Raw genomic sequence first — 15,582 nt, 5'->3', positions numbered from 1 at the left:
TTTTTTTTGCACAGTCTGCTCATTTCCTTAGCTTAGCAGCCTAAGACACCCTTAGAGTGACCTCAAAATTTAGGTGAATCAACTTCTGAGCATGCTTCTTGACCTCCACGAAGTGAGTTATCCAGAAGAATGCATTTCTATTCACCTGGCAACTTTTGGGGCCCTTGGTTAGTCTTGACACAGTTCGACTCATAACTAATCAACTGCACCACTACTAACTTCTACTAGAAAATAAGAATTTCCATGGAGACTTTGGCATGATCACAAAAACATCTTCAAATACTTGCAAAAAACATCACCCTTTAATCAAAATAAATTGGCCAAAAGTACCTCAAAATACATGACGAAGAATTCCACAGCTACTACCTCAATGCATTGTCCGCAAATACTACACCTCATCCATCTACAATACAAGAACCAAACATCTAAGATCCAACTAGAAGGGGCAGAAATTCAGTAAAAATTACAGTCAAGAATACATTATGAATCCATCTTGTTGCAGAAGGCTATCCTTTTATTTGTAAATAAGATCACAGCAATGTTTAGCAATGAAAATAGAAAGGAAAAAGGTATGGTAAATCTCCAATCCAAGAACTCTCCATGGTGAAAAATCACAAGACCAAAACGAAGAAAAAGAGGGGTCAAGTAGAGTGAACAAAACCCTAATCTAAATGCATTAAACAGAAGGCAGTTCACCACGCAAATGCTGAATTTTTTTTGTGATTATTATTGCTATTGTTATTAGATGGAAAGCATTTCTATTATGAAGCACACCTGCTCATCTAGGATGAGAAATGGTTTTCCAACTTCAAAAATATAGTTCCATCAAAAGTATCAAGCTCAGATACTTACCAAGCAAGACAATATTGAAATGAAAAGTGCATATATCTATATCGCCATTGATATGACCTAGAAAGGCTCCTGTAACAGAATAATTGAAAATGTATGCACAATTTGCAGCTGCCATCCAGGTTGAATAAAGTTTCATTAGGTTCTCCAGTCATTCTCACTAACTTATTATCGCAACACTACATGCAACTTGTTTCCCACATCTTCACAGTTCTCTAAAACCTTCTAAACCATGCAAATCCCCTGTAAATTAATCAAGCAACATAAACCCCAGTGACCTATGAGCACAAAAATCAAGGAACCCAGACAGCGAACATGACAAAGATAAGATCCCAATTAAATCATTTAATAGAACTCTCCCTTGTTTCACTTAGGCCTTCCTGATGTGACAAACTAGAGGTAGGTAAGAAATACTAATAAATTCCTCAAATTTCGTCTAACTTTCCATTCAAGAGTCTTCTAAATCTTCATGTCTTTGCACTCTCACTTAAGATCATTTATTGGATTTCAAGTACATAAACTTAGTACCTTGTTAATTTATGTTTTAACCAACCAGCCAATGAGGTGCAAGTCACCTCAAGCACATTCTATGCCTTCACATACATGACACATAATTATACAAACACAAAATCTGTCATATGCTCACAAACTCAAAAGGAGAGAGAGTGAATTAGTATTTATATCGTCCTATATCTTCTAAAGCTATTGGTTAAATAAAATACAAACTTAATTATGGTCCGAAAAGAATTGTTACAACTTACAAGAGAATCTTCGATCAGCAAGTAAGAGTCACAATGCAAGCAAATATTTTTCCTGTCCTTTATACATCTGACCCATTGAAATTTCATAACAAGTTTAGAATATAAAAGGTCTTAGTTAAGGGAACATGAAAATAGACAAAATAGAGCATTTTATGGGTGCATTGATGGAGAAAGTTCGCCAAAGGTATTTGAGTCAGTTTCCTGAATAGCTTCTTGAGCTACCTTGTCTAAGATTGATGGGAGTCTGTACAGAATTTTGCCCGAATCCACTGGATATTTGTTATACGTCATCATTGCCAGCTGGTTGGATACAACACATCAGTATATAATTTAAAGTAACAAACCGAATTAGCATTTAACATATAGGTGCCATTTTTGCAAGCTGGTGTACGGAAGACATGTTTTTGTTTTAGTTTCTTTAAACAATAGTCATTCCTTTACTGAAATGTGATTGTAAAAAATTATTGAAAGCACTGGAACCAAAAGTCTAGTGAGATACAACAGATAACAACATGAATCATGGAAATGAATACTTTTGTTCTGCAGACTAGTTGTGATAATCACAATGAAACAAGAGATTTCAGAAGTATTATCATCCCTTCTGAGTAGTGCACCACATCCACTACTTTTGTGGTCCATAACCATTAGAAGATGAGACATGTTACCTAACATAGGGAAGTTTGATAATTTTACTAAGAGCATACATAGCTATTGGTATAGGCCAGGCTAGAAGGAGAAGCAAATAACATAATTATTAACCTTATCCAAAGCAATAACAAAGCTGAAACAGTTGAAAAAGCCAACAGAGATAGGCAAGAGAGACTGAAACCTGAAAGACGGTAACTTACATTCAGTCAGCAAGACCAAATTTTTAAGCTATGGCATCCTAGACAGCTCTAGGCTTTATTTGGATGCAGATATTCAACAAGTAGGAGAAAATGCAAAATAATCCAAATTTTTAGAACGAACTCTCTTGCTAGTTTATATGCCTGTAGGACCTTTATAATTTGCTGAAATATTTTGCCGAAGCAACTATTATTTTTGCAGAATATTTTAACAAGTCGTCCCACTGGCACCAGTAGAAGATAATGAAACTCTTTAATTTTTAGTTTCACTTAGAGAAATTACATGCTTGTTATGTCCAGATAATCAGTAAGCCTTTCAGTTCCAGCTGTGAGATGAGAGGAGTACATAACAGCCTCTTAAATAGTGATCCAGTTACCATATTTGATAAACATTAGTGCTACAGCAATGTCTAATTCAATCAATCTATTAGCACAAGTTCCTCAAAGTCTAACTCGTCCAACCTGTTCTTGTGGGGAAGACCAGATAAACATGTTTGCTAGACTCCACCTAGTGTCACACGTCATCATTGCCAGCTGATCAATGCAAAAACATCAGTGAGCCATTTTCTTTAATGCAATTTAACAAAAAAAAGTATATTGAAATCTTGATATTCCAGAGGATGATGAAGTTCACAAACCCATATTGATACGTGATATAAATCTATGTTTTAACCTATTCCTTGAAGATAATTAAATGTCAAGGCAATCTACCCAGAGCATTTAAAGTTTTTAATAAAGAACAGTAGAAAAAAGTTAAGATTGTTATGAATGTTTAGACCTATGCAGATATGCTCCTGTCACCCTTTGAACTGTGTGATCCACATAGCATTTTCTTACTAAATGTCACAGAGGTTTCATTTTCAATGTCATAGTTTTGGCAATTGATGGTGATTCTCCCACAAAAAAAACTGTTGTGCTAATTGTATAAGATATTCACCAAACTGGCAATAACCTCAAAAAATATCCCTAAGCTCAGAAGCCAAGAGTGAGAACAGAAGCCGGAATAAGATCTGATGAAAGGAGAAACAAAAAGATAGAAGCATTTGCAATTAGCATGGAATTTAACTTAAGTTACACCAATGCTAACAACTTCAATGATAATGTTCCATATTTTTTCAATATTTTTGAGTTAGCATCACAAAGGAGACAAGCATTTTTTTAAAACATTTTCAGCTTAGTTAGATGATGATAGTTAGGTGAAGCCTTTTGAGAGTTTGCCCTACATAGCAAGCTCTATTTATCCACAAAAGCCTTGAGATATATCGTACTAACAAATTTCTAATAAAGTGCCGTTTAACATCTGAACACCTAGAGTGATAGAAGCAAACATCCTCTATCAGTATCTTTATATTTTATCTTAGACAATATTATTTCACCAGTGTTTCTGATTTTCTCATTTTTACCCATTTGTATAGATATTCTTTAACACGAAAGCACAAATGAGAAACAACAAGGATAACCTTATTTAAAAATGTAATCCATGAGAGAATGGGTTGGCATGGTTACTTCACATTATGAAATGTCTGCCTCAATTTTGTTAAGCATAACACAAAATCCATCTCCGCTTATTTCCTTCAAATAATTATCTTCTCACTTATATTATTGATAAATCCAGCAATTATGATTCCAAATGGTGGGAATAAACCAAGTTAATCACCTTTCTGGCTTGATCTTCATCTAGTTTCATCTTGTCCTACAAGAGGAAAAAGAAAATATGGTTCTTCAATCAAAACAACATGAAACAGGAAAAAGGAGTAGAATATTGATTCTGTGAAATGAGAAAGGACACACAAAAAAAATAAGAACTATGGTTACAGCATCAAATGTACATTGGCACCCTAGACCATGCTGCTTAATAACAAGATGTCCTAGACCTCCATATCTTAATATTGCACCATCAATATTGACTCTTTTGCTGGGATATAAAGCTCTCTCTCTCTCTCTCTCTCAATCTCTCAGACTGCTTTTTTTTTTGGGTGGTTTTTTTTTTTTTGTGTGTGGGGGGGGGGGGGGGATCATTGCGTATGGGTTACTGCACTCCTAAGCAGTCAAAGCATAACCTTTATAAAGTTATTACTTGGATAGGAACAAAATGAAGGACATGTAAATGGGCACAGGGTCCATGACAAGAAAGAGAAAGAAGAATCAACATAGAATAGCTTATGGTTTCAACTCCTCTGTTTAAAAGTTTGTAGTAAATTTTCCCAATATTTTTCTAAAGGAAGGGAAACAACAATTTCAGAAAGTTAAACTGTAGATATGCCTTAATTGGACTTGAACAATACAATGGCTACCGGACACAATTCCCTCCAGGGGTTTTCATCCTTTCTTAATAGGATATGCTTCCGATTACAGGATCCCTGTCCTTGGTCAAAAACAGCAATATCCCTTTAACCAATCATATGCTTTTGCTTATTGAAAAGATAAGATGAGTATGTTTAATTTTTCAATGGCAAAGTCTCATATGGAGGGCAGGGTTTAATTGGCTGAAGGAACATAGCATATGGAATACAAACCAAAAAAAAAAAAAAATCCAATCAACCAAGAAGGAATATCCAATTCTCCTATTTTCTACCGATACCAAAGGAATCATTCTCAACGCTCCAGACCTCTTCCGGGTGAAACTAAACCTTTCAAAAAATATAATACCAGAGACCTTGTCTCTTGCCAAAAACCACCGTCTCCCTTGCTTCAATGATAAGCTACTCATAACTGAAATTCCTCAAATTTTAAGCCAACACCTAAAGGTACAATATTTTCACAATAAATCTAATCGCCAGGCCCCCACTCCTAAACAAAAAAAAAAGAGAGGAAAAAAATAACGTTTTTGAGCCAAATAAATGAGGCAGAATTAATCCATAGTGCAAAAAAGGCATATCAACACCAACTAACATCAAAAGAGCAAAGCAATACAAGCGATAGGATCGATCTATCATGCTCAATATCCCATTACTGGCCACAATATTAACCAAAAGAATGCAATTTTTGTTTTCAGAAGGGCGTCGATACCTTCAGAGAGCCACCCGTATCCTCTAAGGGAAACGGTGAGCATCGAAGTCATCAGCGCCGAGGCAGTCGCGCTGTGCTTCGGCAGCAGCGATTCCACGGCGAAGCTCATCTCGACCGGAGACCTGCAAAAGTATTCAAGAAAACGAAAAGAACCAAGGGTAAACAAAACCTAAGGGAATGGGAGCCACTATGTCCATGTCTCTTGCCGCTACCTCAGGAAGCGAGGGGCGGCGGGCCGGAGGCGGAGGAGGGGAGGGCGAGAGGAGGCTCTGGCCTCGGAGGCGACCCTCGCAGCGGCCATGCGGAGGGAGGAGGAATGGAGGACCGACCGGGCGGCGGCGGCCATGGAGGGCAGAGGAGACGGGGTCCTTTTCGCTCTGGTTGTTATCGAGGGAGAGCGGCGAGCTATTACGCACAATGGGGAGTGATGGCTAAAACCCTACTGGGATCCCACGATCGTGCCGCAGGATCACTAGCTGCCTCAAAGATGGACCGGTGAATGATTATGTGGGCTGACATAGGAGTACCGCAGCCCATGGCCCAATGGTTTGGGAGTGCCAGTTAGGTTACACGTACTGCCCTCATGGCCCAACTGTTGAGTTCACACTGGGAGTGATCTTGGAGGTCATTCCAGACTTTGAGCGCAAGCTGTTGGTTTTATTTCTTGACAAATAACATCCGTTTTTATATGTTTTCATTTGATGAGTTAAGAAATACAATATAATAATTTTAATTCTAATTAAGTCTTCAAAAAATTATAGTTATTAGAGCTGTCAAAATGGACCGACTGACCCTAGTCCACATGGGCTGTGATTATGTGGGTCGGGCCGGGCAGGGTCGGCCCACTTGTTAAAAGGGGCTGTGAAAACCCAACCCGGCTCTAGCCCACATGGGTTGTGGGTTAGGGCCGGGCCGGCCCACATCTCCCAGCCACTCATCGTCCCGGCTCACTCAGGTGCCCCGTGGACACCACCACATCAAAGTACCCGTCTGCGAAGGGCAGCCACCGTGTGTCCCTCTCCCGACATGTGACGTGCTCGTGGATCCCTTCGACTCGACCTCGTCGGAGTGTCGCCCCTGCCGTCTCTCTCCATCGATCCAGCCCCACCACACAGCTCCTGCTCTCCTCCTTCTTGATTTGCATCGCCACCGCGTCCAGCAGCATCTCGTGGCCGCACCCCACATCAAGCGCCATTCGCACTGCCGACTAGTCAGGGACGGCGGCCACCATCTATTGCGCCATCTCCCAACAGAGGGAGAGTGAGGAGTAGAGGACCTTGGCGGTGGCATAGAGGAGGCAGAGGGCGGTGATGGAGCCGACAAATCCGACTGCAAAGTGGAGGGTGGGGAGGGGGGTGGCGGGGGCAAGGGCACCAAGGAAGTTAGGGAGTGGGGGAAGTAGAGGAGGAGGAGGGAGAGGCCGGTGAAGAGGATGGCGTGGAAAACCAGGAAGGCCACCGTCTGCCACTCGTCTGTCCTGTAGATTGCATAGAGCTACATCCAATCCCTGCACCCAGCCATCGCTTTCCCATCTATATGCGCCCAGTAGCTAGTAGCCTTAAATATCCAGTAACCCAGTAGTCGAGAGAAGCTAAGAAGGTGTGGGCCGACCCACGGATTGATCCAGTCCTATCCCGATTCAGCCCATGGGCTACAGGGGCCGAGCTAAAAAAAATCCGCTTTCACAAATGGGTCAGTATTTCTCAGTCTGATCCGGCTCATTTTTAGGGTTAAATGAGCTGACCCATGGGTCCTGACCCATTTTGACAGCTCTAGTTATGTTATAAAAAGGAGGATGATGCTTTCTGACAAGCTCACAATCATTCGATTTCTCTGTGGAACACATATTAGGATCAAATTCTTTCCTTTAACATAACATTAATCACATTGAGTAATATATATTAAATTACTTGGGTAAAATTATTTCTGTAATATCTGAGTTATGATGCTTTAATTTTTGTTTTGATTTTATAATATTTAAAGATCTGTCTAGCAATTTCTGAATAATTTTGCTTACAAAGTTACGAATAATTGAAAGCTGGATAAATCTTCACCAAAAAACTGGATAAATCATGCAATAGTAACTTTAATTGGCATACTCCATATCATGATAGAAGAAGAATTTTAGGGTCACCATGCACTACTTGTATGTTAGAACCTATAAATAATTGAAAATTCAATAGCTTCTGTGTTCCCTTAAAATAAATAATTTAAAATTGAATCAAGGGCCTATGTGAAAGGGTTGCATACATGAACAGAACAGAAGAGCTGGAAGCCAAAGAGTGTGCTCTGGAAGTCATGATGGAGTCTAATTATGTATGAGGGAGATGAAAAGACTTGGAGGTGGTAAAGATGCATGGGACCCATATATATATATTTTTGGCATGATAATATTTTTGGGTGATAATTGGGGGTTGGGGGGTGGTTGTGTAAAGATGCGTGGGACCCATATGCTATTTTGGCATGATAATATTTTTGGGTGATAATGGTAGAAATGGATCACTCATATATTTTTTTTTTTCCAAAAAGAAAATTCAGAAAGATCAACTAAAATTTTCCATAAGCATTTAACCATGAAAAGTTTTCAATACTGTACCAATTTCCTATGCCTAATACCGCTCTCCGTCCAATCCGTATTAATTTCAGTCAAGTAACACAAATAGAGTTTCCACTCCATCTTAGCACTAACCGTATCCTCAATATATTTCCCTCCTAAATTGGTAATTTTGGATGAGTTCCATGCCTTTTGGATTATATAATTGGAGAATTGTTGTAGCTTTTACTAGGCTCTTCTTTTTGGTAAAATTATCAGAGGCTCCTCTCCCTCTCTCTTCCCCTCCTTCTTCCAGTTTGGTAAGTCGGATGATTTATTCCTGCTCCTGGTTTTAAAAAAAAGAAAGTTTTGTATTAGAAAAGTTGAAACAGATGACACTAAGTGAGGTTGCAAATTCGAGGAAGACTACAATCATGACTTCAATAGCTTTATGGTATAAGAGGAAATGGGAAGACATTCTCCGGCATCATCATATATGGATGCAGAATGAGGACTCTACGCATCAATAGCAATCCCATACAAACATCAGAAAACATAACATACACATCATAATAACGTTCATCTTGCTTCAATGTTGTACCATCACTACTCCATCCGACTAACTCTTAAATGATCTCTCATGGAACATATTCCTCTCGAGACTCCTGGTTCATCTGGTTGTTTTGGTATTCCATTGCATTGTTGTACTCGTAAGCATTTCCATTCCCATATACTCCATTTCCGTAGTTACCAGCCCTTGCACCAGCTTGAGGATTTCCCCTTGTTGGGTACCTCCCATACTTCCAGTTTGTCTCGGCATTAACATCGTAGAAGTACCTCCCGTTCTCTAAGAATCTTGTGTCGCTCATGCCGTATTGCTTGCTGCCTACGTAGTTGTTGTACTCTTTGGTCTCATAGCTTCTGGAATCCAACTCCTCGTTGGAGAACTTTGACGGACTGTTGTTGGCGTTGTTGAAATGGTTGTCGTGGCTGTCTCCACCATTATTGTCGTAGCTTTCGCGGGTGAGCTCGGCGTCGGGGAAGCTCGAGGGGAAGGTATTGGCATTGGGACGGGCATTGTTGTTGTAGTAGTTGTTATTGTTGTAGTTGGTTGTGGTGGTTGGGGCGAATTGCTCCTGGCCATGGCCATAGAGGCCATGGCCACTACCACTCATGAGGCCTTGGACTACTGGAGGAATCGTCGGGGCTTCATTGGGGTCCTCGGGGCGTGTGGTCTTCATGAAGAATTGACTGGCTCTGGCATGGACGCCGAGCGAAGAGGAGGCAACGAAGAGGAGGAAGGCGAGGGAGAGTTTGTTCACAAGGGATGATGCCATGAATGCTAGAGAGAGAGATGGTTGTCGTGGTGATGCATATGGGAGTGGGTCTGATCCCACTCTTACATAAATAGCGGGGGACGATCCAACTGGTTCCATCTCAAGCATAACATGGAATGGACATGTAGACAGATGTGAAGGTTGTGTTTTAGGTCTTGAGGCAGTAAAATGAGATGGGCGCCGGGTGATGATGCGGGGATTGTGGGAGCTAGCCGTGGGGCAAGCATGATGACATTTTGAGCACGCTGCATGTGCTCTCAGGGACATCCTCGACAAAAAGTCTTCAGCTAGGAGTATAAAAGGAACCAAAAAAAAAGGATGTAGTACATGCATGGCTCGAACGGTGCAAGAATAAAACCAGCAGTCCGGATATACTCCGAGTAGAATGTGAAGGAGAGCCTATTCTACGCATCAACTATTTCTCAATGAATTACAACCGGCCAATGATTCCTATACCAGCCCTGAGCAGAGACCTGTTTCTCCTGTGCTTTCGGAGTGTGTTGCCAAATGGAGTTGATTCATGGATAGTTGGGCGCAGTTCGGAGCTATCTTGGCCACATGTAATCTTCACAATTAGATTAGTCAAAATACATCAGTTTGCGAGAGTGGTAAAGTGGATAGCTGTCGATGTAGATGAGGACACGATCGAGTACTTCAGTTGGTCAACACCGAACCTGATCTCAATCTGATTCCATTGGAAACAAAATTTTAATCAGACCGACCCATTTGTTGTTGGCAAGGTGCTGTGCGCCTCGTCTTAATTTGACCTTTGTTTCCAGTTTCTACGTAGCGTTCCTCCATCGGTCTATTGTCGGCTTTGCATTAGCGCCGTGACGAGCGGAGAGTGGTTTGGTATTTTGGTACACCGTCTGGTTTGGTATTGAAACAGGGGTAAAGCAAGGGAGGCCATCGCATCTTTCCTTTCCGATTTGTCAGCAAAACATTATTATTATAGCTATGATGATGGGAATGGAGGGCACATGCAGCGGCAATCCTAACTATTCGCAATGTTGACCAGTTCAGAGTGTAAATATGCCTTATTATCCCGAACAAAGACGGGAGTAGGGCTTTGCAAATAATCAAAATTCAAAGAAATCTATCTAATCTGACTCAATAAATATCGATTCTGACCAATTGAAAAATATAAATCAAATAAAATTAAATTAAAATTTATAAAAAATTAATTATTTATGATCAGATTCAGTTCCTACCATTTTAATCCTTATGAAATCGAATCCAACTGATATAGTATTTTATAAATTTATTTTTATTTTTAGAACAACGTTGTTTAGACTTCAATACTTCATTCTAAAAAATATCCTGTTACCTATTTGGATTCGTGAGAATATCAATGTTGAATTATTAATGGAAACACATCAATTTGAAATAATTTTAAAATAAAAATTTTTAGATGTAATTATTTTCGGATGAGTAAATTTTTTTATTTCTGTTCTATATAAGTTCAAAAATAGATTCAAAATTTATAACTTATAAGATTTAGATTTTTTTTTATATTAAATTGATAAAAAAAATATATAAATTTAAGTGAGCTAATATTAGACTTAAAATCAACATTGGATCAATATTGAAATTCAAACCGACATAACTTATTCAAACATACTACAAACCATTCACTTCGGTTTAAATGGTTTATATATGATAAATAGTCAGTAGCGGATTGAATTTTTTTCAATCCAATTGAATTCGGTCAGATAAAATTTTTTCTCAATTCGATTGAATATCTAATCCGTGCTCAACTCTAGATAGCAAAAGCATTGGACTTCAAAATGAAAATTTACGGAGGAAATTATGTAACTAAGAGAAGAAAGGAATAGGACGCTATATCCAGTGACCTTATTCTCCCTCTCGAACCAGGCCGCCACCCCCTCACCCCACCGAACCCCAAAAAAAAGGAAAAAAATGAAATGCCATAACCATATTTCAACTTGCTCAAATTGCACGATCTGTTGAAATTCTACAAAAAGATCTGCCAACTGTCCTTAACGTTGATTACATCCAATTATAGTAATTAATTAATACCACGACCACCAGCTAGCAGATGTTATACTGTGTCATGATCTGGTGCTATAAACAGCGCGCGCTGCCACCCGTCTAATTCCTTGGCACGAATGGAATTTTGACCACAGAGTGACTACCTCGTTAGCATGTAGAGAATGAGTGATGAGTAATTGAAAAATGGGCAGCGACACAGCAGACATGCCTAAAGAAATTAGACCTTATCGGACTGCACATACCATATATTAGCACTAAGATCATCACCAAGAATTCAAGAAAACTTGATAAAATAGAATATGATCCAATCTATCCATCTGTTTGCTTGTTTGTCTGTCTATAATTACAAGAGGATTATAACAAGATTAGCATGAGGCCAACAGGCATCTATCTCCATTATTGTAGAGTGTTTGTTGAAAGAAGAGATGGTTTGGTAGAGAGGATTTTTATAGAAGGAGATTCTACCTTCGATTCCAGATGATACGAAGCAGCTGAAGGCCCATCTGCTCCGTAACATCTGAATTGCCCTTCGTGATTTAATCATGATGTCTGTTTGGCATATTTTTCGAAAAATGAATAGTGCGGTAAATTGGATCGCATTTTATGTTGTATGGCACTTCATAGACTAAACCTGATGATAGGGTGAGATGTACTTGCTGCATGAAATCTTTTATTCCCTGATTTTATGGAGCATGAAATCTTTTATTTTTTGATTTTATGAATTGTACTCACATTACAGTAGTATAATCATTCATTTGTACCAAAAAAAGAAGAAGAAGAAGAAGAAGAAGAAGTAGAAGAAGAAGAACGGAAGAGATAGGCCAACGTTTGGCATCTCCTCCTGACAGGGCTTCCTATTATGCACACATGGTTTAGGCTACCCGCTTCGGTGGATCTTACCCAAATGTGGCTAAAAACGGCTGGCTTGAGCAATTCTGTATGTATGTCTATCTGTTATGATAAGTGGATTATGACAACATTAAAACAAGGTCCATCGATGTGTCTCAAATTGATTGCAGGAAAAATAGGCCTATCTTATCCATCTATCAATTTATTATAACATGTGGATAATGACAACAGGGGGGCAGCTAGTGTCTGGGTCCACTGAAGCCGCTGAAATTGACCGCAGGAAACAATTAGCCCAGCCTAGCCATTTACATATTGATCTATTATCACCAGTGTGGATTATGAGCACATCAGGGCAGGAAGCCCCTGTGGGAAACAATTTGGCTCAGCCTATCTGCCATTATGATAACTTTAGCACAAGGAGGTTAACAGCGGGCATTCCATGTCATCTCCCAGACAGGAATTTTGTTGCAATTCCTAAAACGAAAGAGATGACTCGTGATACGTAGTCGTTGATAGCATCAAAAATAACTCTACACTACGTAAGTAAGATGAGTCGAGATCATATCCTCAGGGATCTTGGACTAAGTTGAGATTGCAAAATAAAAAAAAAATATTATTTTGATTTAAAAAATAAATTATTTTTAAATTGATGTAATTAGAAAATAAAGAGCTCGATAATTTTGAATTAATTTTGTACTAATAGAGTTGTATGTCTTTTTTTTTTTTATTTAAATGGATACGATTAATCTTAGAAAAAATACCTATCTTTCTTCGGTACACCCCGTACTCGTAGATCACGGTGCATCTCCGGAAAGCACGGCGCGTCTCTGAAAAATAAAAGTTGTTCCTAATATTAATCTAATAGAAAAATATAAATAAGAGCATATGGAAGAGAGCAAATAAAAAACTCATGACGATTTAAATAAAAAGCATAGTCTTTATTGCATATAAAGAAATACAAGAATGTTTAGAACAATAAACCTACTCTGTGTCGTTGCAAAATTTTTTCTCCACTTTCGAGACTGCTAGCCTAGCTGCTCATAGAGTAGTCCCTTTCTCTTCCTCTATGCAAGGCTCTAGAAGAATTTCTGGACTCTCTCTCAAATAGGAGTACAAGAGCCTTTTTATAGATGTTAGGAGGGAAGAGTTTTACATGATTTTCAGATGTGGGACTAAAGAAAATACTAAGGATTAAAAGATGGATAGATGAGATGGAAAGATCACAAGCAGATAAAGAAAATATAAATTCTTCCTCTTGAAGTATTTTCAAGTATTATCTTTTTTTTTTTAATTTTCAGATCTATCTGCTATTATGAGCGTCCGTCTGTCCCCACGAACCCGCCATGCCCGATGCCGCGCGATCGCGCCAACAAAAGCCGGCATCTCTATTTAATCTCTATTTCACTTGAAACCCCGCACACCTGCATTTTGGATCGGACCCACCACGTTTGAACCAAGCCACTCGCCAGCTCCCACGCTCAAACCTCGGGCCCGCACCAAAATTCAAATCGCATGAAGCCCACCAAAAACGTGCCAGCCACACTCCTACGCTCCTTTTTGATTAAAAAATTATAAAAAAAAATTTATTTCTTTAATATCGTATGCATCTTTTTTTATTTAAATTTTATTTTAAGTCAATTTTTTTTCAAATTTAAATTTTTTTGACCTGCGAATCGGACTCTTTGTATCGACGATCATCTTTTCTGTAAACCATAAAAAAAAATATTAAATTTTTAATAAACAAAATAAATTAAATATAATTTTTTATTTTAAATTAAGTATTTATCAACTCGCCATGGAGGTAGTGCACCACCTGAGAATGTCAGTAGCAAGCTGTATTACTGTAATTGAACCAGGATCTATCAACCACGTCACCTAAATTAAAGAAACATGAGAGCAGATGGGAAGTCCTCTAGATATTAAGATCCTCTGCAAATTTGATACTCCTCTAACAAGAAAATCCCTTCATCAATTGCTTCACCTACAGACTCCAAAACAGAGAATGACTCGTGGCATACGACCTATCTGTGAAACGAAACAATTCAATACTCCAAAATGGAATTACACACAAAATTAGGCCCTGCTTGAGTGCCGGAAAATCTTATCCGGCTGATAAGAAATTGCAAACGGTGTTCCAACCGGGTTTTCTATTAAAATTAGTAAGTAGTTTTAAAAGATTTATGGGTGATAACCAATTCCTAGATTTTGGGAATAAGGTAAATCACCTTGGAAATAGAAAAGTTATCCTTGAAAACCAGGAGACAACTCGGATCTCTTTAAGTCGTGCCAGTTTCACCATAATTTTTGAGAAAGAACCAATCAGCGAGATTTATTGAACTGATAAGATCTTCCGATATCTAAGAGTACATTTGGTTAGCCACTAAAAAATATTTTTTTTATTTTTAAAATATAAAAATTAAAAAACAATATTTGGTAACATCATGAAAAGCAAAAACAAAAATTAAAAAAATCAAAATAATTACTTTATATACAAAGCAAAATATTTTTTCTTTTCAAAACTTATTTTTTTTATTTTTTATTTTTTTACTTTCTTACGTCTAAAACATCAAATCAAAAAATAAAGAGCCGAACCCTTCTCCTTCGTCGAGCTCTTCACCTCTCCACCCCTTTCTTCCTCTTTTCCCGAATTTTCTCTCTCGTCGAGCTCTTCATCTGCCATCCCCAAATATTATTTTTTGCTTTATAGCAAGCATAATTATCAAACATATTTTTTATTTTTTTATTTTTATTTAATAATAAAAATAAAAAAAATAAAAAATATTTTTTAAAAATTAAAAATTAAAAAATATAATCAAACGCAAACGCACCCTAAACAAGCCCGTAGAGTCCGAAATCCCTCAAATTGATATCTTGCCGTCCACGTTGATAGAATAACTTGTTCCCTGCTGGAAGAGGGTGCAGCAAACCAACTGATCTCATTGTCGATACCAAACCACCTTTTTCCTTTATGGTAGCAAAGACAATTAACCGATTGTGTTACCCATACTCATATAAGTCATATGTGAGCTAATGAATGCTTGCATTTAAACAACACTTGCTGCGGTGTTTGGATGCTGTAGCAGGTTATTTGGTGATAATTTCCCCAGTTGCTTCAAAATAACGAGTAAAATACTATCAGATGAGAGAAGCTCAAGAGATCCTTCACAATGCGGTTACCCCACTGTCCTTGGATTACCCATTCGATAGAAACAGTGATCACTGAAATTTAGGGATAACAAAGCCCAGCAGCCCCTTAGATTACTACTAAGAAGTTGCTTAAACTTCTTTAGAACATATCACAAGATATCCTGCCCCGGCATCCAAACACCCCCTTCAGGATTATAGAGGTTTCTCTTTGCGCTGCTGGGTCACAACTATATATTCTT

The 15,582-nt window shown here is 38.4% G+C and overlaps 2 protein-coding genes and 1 pseudogene across 11 annotated transcripts; all 3 read right to left on the bottom strand.

Annotated features, from left to right (window-relative positions):
* Nucleotides 1-204: 204 nt before the first annotated feature.
* On the bottom strand, nucleotides 205-5,916 carry LOC105043579 (protein NUCLEAR FUSION DEFECTIVE 6, mitochondrial). 10 transcript variants are annotated; one of them, XR_012139123.1, is made up of 5 exons: nucleotides 5,677-5,914; nucleotides 5,465-5,586; nucleotides 4,113-4,148; nucleotides 2,918-2,989; nucleotides 205-403 (listed from the first exon to the last, which is right to left on the bottom strand). XR_012139123.1 is itself a non-coding variant. In XM_010921179.4 (4 exons), the coding sequence occupies exons 1-3, from the start codon at nucleotides 5,808-5,810 to the stop codon at nucleotides 4,129-4,131; spliced, it is 276 nt and encodes a 91-aa protein (XP_010919481.1). In that variant the 5' UTR covers nucleotides 5,811-5,915; the 3' UTR covers nucleotides 205-403; nucleotides 4,113-4,128. The 10 variants fall into 10 exon arrangements, 6 of the variants coding, with proteins under 6 accessions (XP_010919481.1, XP_010919521.1, XP_010919464.1 ...); XR_003801135.2 differs by lacking the exon at nucleotides 205-403 and adding an exon at nucleotides 1,637-1,910; XR_003801147.2 differs by lacking the exon at nucleotides 4,113-4,148 and having other exon boundaries at nucleotides 5,677-5,915.
* A 482-nt stretch (nucleotides 5,917-6,398) lies between these two features.
* LOC105044653 (uncharacterized) lies at nucleotides 6,399-8,141 on the bottom strand (annotated as a pseudogene).
* A 233-nt stretch (nucleotides 8,142-8,374) lies between these two features.
* Nucleotides 8,375-9,468, bottom strand: LOC105043571 (uncharacterized). The gene has a single exon (XM_010921142.4). It carries the CDS (start codon nucleotides 9,440-9,442, stop codon nucleotides 8,636-8,638), a length of 807 nt encoding a protein of 268 aa, XP_010919444.2. The 5' UTR covers nucleotides 9,443-9,468; the 3' UTR covers nucleotides 8,375-8,635.
* Between the last annotated feature and the right edge of the window lie 6,114 nt (nucleotides 9,469-15,582).

The sequence above is a fragment of the Elaeis guineensis genome, chromosome 2 (assembly GCF_000442705.2).
Source record: "Elaeis guineensis isolate ETL-2024a chromosome 2, EG11, whole genome shotgun sequence".
In the NCBI taxonomy this organism is placed as follows: Eukaryota; Viridiplantae; Streptophyta; class Magnoliopsida; order Arecales; family Arecaceae; genus Elaeis; species Elaeis guineensis.
Note: the sequence above shows the minus strand (reverse complement) of the source record. Positions and strands in the feature narration are given on the sequence as shown.

Bases quoted from the DNA above. Each gene is read 5' to 3' on its own strand.
- LOC105043579 (XM_010921179.4), bottom strand. From the start codon at position 5,810: ATGGCCGCCGCCGCCCGGTCGGTCCTCCATTCCTCCTCCCTCCGCATG. The intron at 5,587-5,676 runs GTAGCGGCAAGA...ATACTTTTGCAG, and splicing joins GCCGCCCCTCGCTTCCTGAG to GTCTCCGGTCGAGATGAGCT. The intron at 4,149-5,464 runs GTATCGACGCCC...TTCCTCTTGTAG, and splicing joins ATACGGGTGGCTCTCTGAAG to GACAAGATGAAACTAGATGA.
- LOC105043571 (XM_010921142.4), bottom strand. From the start codon at position 9,442: ATGCTTGAGATGGAACCAGTTGGATCGTCCCCCGCTATTTATGTAAGA.